This window comes from Chrysochloris asiatica, unplaced genomic scaffold (genome assembly GCF_000296735.1).
Source record: "Chrysochloris asiatica unplaced genomic scaffold, ChrAsi1.0 scaffold00328, whole genome shotgun sequence".
NCBI classification, from domain to species: domain Eukaryota; kingdom Metazoa; phylum Chordata; class Mammalia; order Afrosoricida; family Chrysochloridae; genus Chrysochloris; species Chrysochloris asiatica.
The window spans coordinates 216,559-218,728 of record NW_006408846.1 but is presented as its reverse complement, the minus strand read 5'-3'; the positions used below and the strand labels follow the sequence as shown (position 1 = coordinate 218,728).

Genomic DNA, 2,170 nt, shown 5'->3' with positions numbered 1-2,170 from the left:
TGTATAAAGTTTCCGAGAAGCAGCTGGTAAGCTTGAACCGCCAACCTTGCAGTTCAAACGGTTTTGCAGAGTGGCGCATTAGCCCACAGCGCCACTTAAAATTGCAGAAATGTGGGCTGAGTCCAGCTGAAGCAAATATAGATAGAAAAGTATGAGTTTTGAGAAAATACGGGTAAATATCTGATGTGGCGCTGTAGGATCAGCACTGGATTGCAAACCACAAGGTTAACACTTCAAACCCACCAGGTGCTCCTTGGAAACTACACACATGGTCACTATGAGTTTGAACCAATTTGACGGCACTTCACAACAACAACAACAAACAGGATTAACTGTAATATTTACTATTGCTCATTTCTAATTTTTGCTTAATTATGAGCACCAATAGAGGGAAAAATCTGTTATATCAGATTAATAATTTCGTTATTACTATAGAATCCTGGTGTGTCACTGTAGGATAAGCACTGGACTGCTAACAGCAAGGTTAGGTTATCAAACCCACCAGCAGCTCCTTGGAAACCCTATACAGATGTGCTCTATGGGTAGGAACTGACTCGATGGCACTTAACAACAACAACATATAAATGGTACACACGTAGTGTAATTTAGTTATTTCTACATTAGCGAACATGGAGTCCTGGCGTGGCGCTAGGGGTTAATGCGCCAGAGTGAAAAGCCGTTTGAACTGCAAGGTTGGAGATTTAAGCTCACCAGTCGCTCCTTGAAGACCCTATACAGGGTCGCTATGTGTCGTACCGACTCGACGACACTTAACAACAACATTAGAGAACAGTGAGGTAGGCTATCTGACAACCAAGGAAGTAAACTTCTAAGTCTCTATGTAATATTTATTCACCGTCATGTGTGTAAAAGCCAAAACGTTCATTTTAATTTTATACCAACAGTATTAAGTCAGAATCTACTCAATGACATTGGGTATGCCAACAATAAGTTCTTCCAAAATATGGTGCCTACCGTTCTGTAGTTCTTCAGTGGATCCTGGAGAAACTGTTGGCGGAACACTTTGTTCACTGAATGCTACAAGAAATTATTTGAAATTTATATAATTAGGCACAGATTTAAGTGTATCTATGAGATAATAAAATACTACACACTACTAAAGTGAGACCTTTAGTACTAAATGCTTAACCACATTTTTTATTTTCATAAAGATTTGACTAGAGAAACTTACATTTATGCAACAAAATTCCCAAAGCAATCATCAACAGAAGACACAATACTCCTAAAATCCCAGAAATCAGTCTCCATGGAGTAGTCTGAAAAACTGTACAAAGGAACGACAGGGCAAAGACATAAAGATAAAAAAGAAACAGGTTTTTATTTGATAACACAGTCATTTTGCTTATGAAATTTTGAAAAACTAAAACATTCAATTTAGAACATTAACTAATACTAATGTTTTTATGCAATGTACTGAATTCTTCAGAGAGATTATTTATGTATTTACTGCTCTACTGACTTTGTGTCTATAAGATAGTGAAGTAAAATTTACATTTACCTTTTTAACCTGACAAAGAAGCATAGAAACCTGGAGTAAGAAGAGAGTAAGACATTCTAATGTAAGGTTTGTGAAAGTCCAGAATAGATATTTCCTTTTATTCTCTCAACAAAAAATCACAGCAGATAGAGTACTATTACCCTTAAGTAGATGAGAAAATTGAGAGTCCAAAACTAATGTTATTTTCTTCTGATATCAAAATAAACATTCACATCAAAAATCAAATTTAAGTGTGAATAGATCTAGAGTCTTTCACAACACATTCTGTCACTGTCTTTGACAAAATCACAATTTGGGAAAGTATCCCTTTTACTAGTCTCAGTTCAGGCTCTGCTCTGAGAAACCTCTTCCTGCTCATAGTTTTGCGGAGGTATTACAGGGAAGAGATGAGACAAAAGCACTCTGGACCTACTTGGAGAAGTTCCACAATTAACACATGGGTAAAATGTTAGTGAGTTGGATCATATCTCAATATATTGAATTATGATATATAAACAAACTTTATTACAGAAATACTACACTTTCTAATATCCACAATTTCCTTATAAACTTTTCCCCTGGAATAAATCAACCTTAGATAATTCTGCATTCTCATTAGCATACTCTACTGAGTTATGTTCTCATTAATAGCAGTAGATGTTAACTACATAA

At 35.8% G+C, this 2,170-nt stretch overlaps 1 protein-coding gene across 1 annotated transcript in view; it reads right to left on the bottom strand.

Annotated features, from left to right (window-relative positions):
• The window catches only part of LOC102822039 (natural killer cells antigen CD94-like), a 4,845-nt gene extending 3,487 nt beyond the window's left edge, over nt 1–1,358 (bottom strand). Inside the window, exon 1 of the mRNA XM_006875468.1 lies at nt 1,193–1,358. Coding sequence (XP_006875530.1) covers nt 1,193–1,358 — 166 coding nt within the window. The remainder of the gene's footprint in view (nt 1–1,192) is intronic.
• Nucleotides 1,359–2,170: the final 812 nt, after the last annotated feature.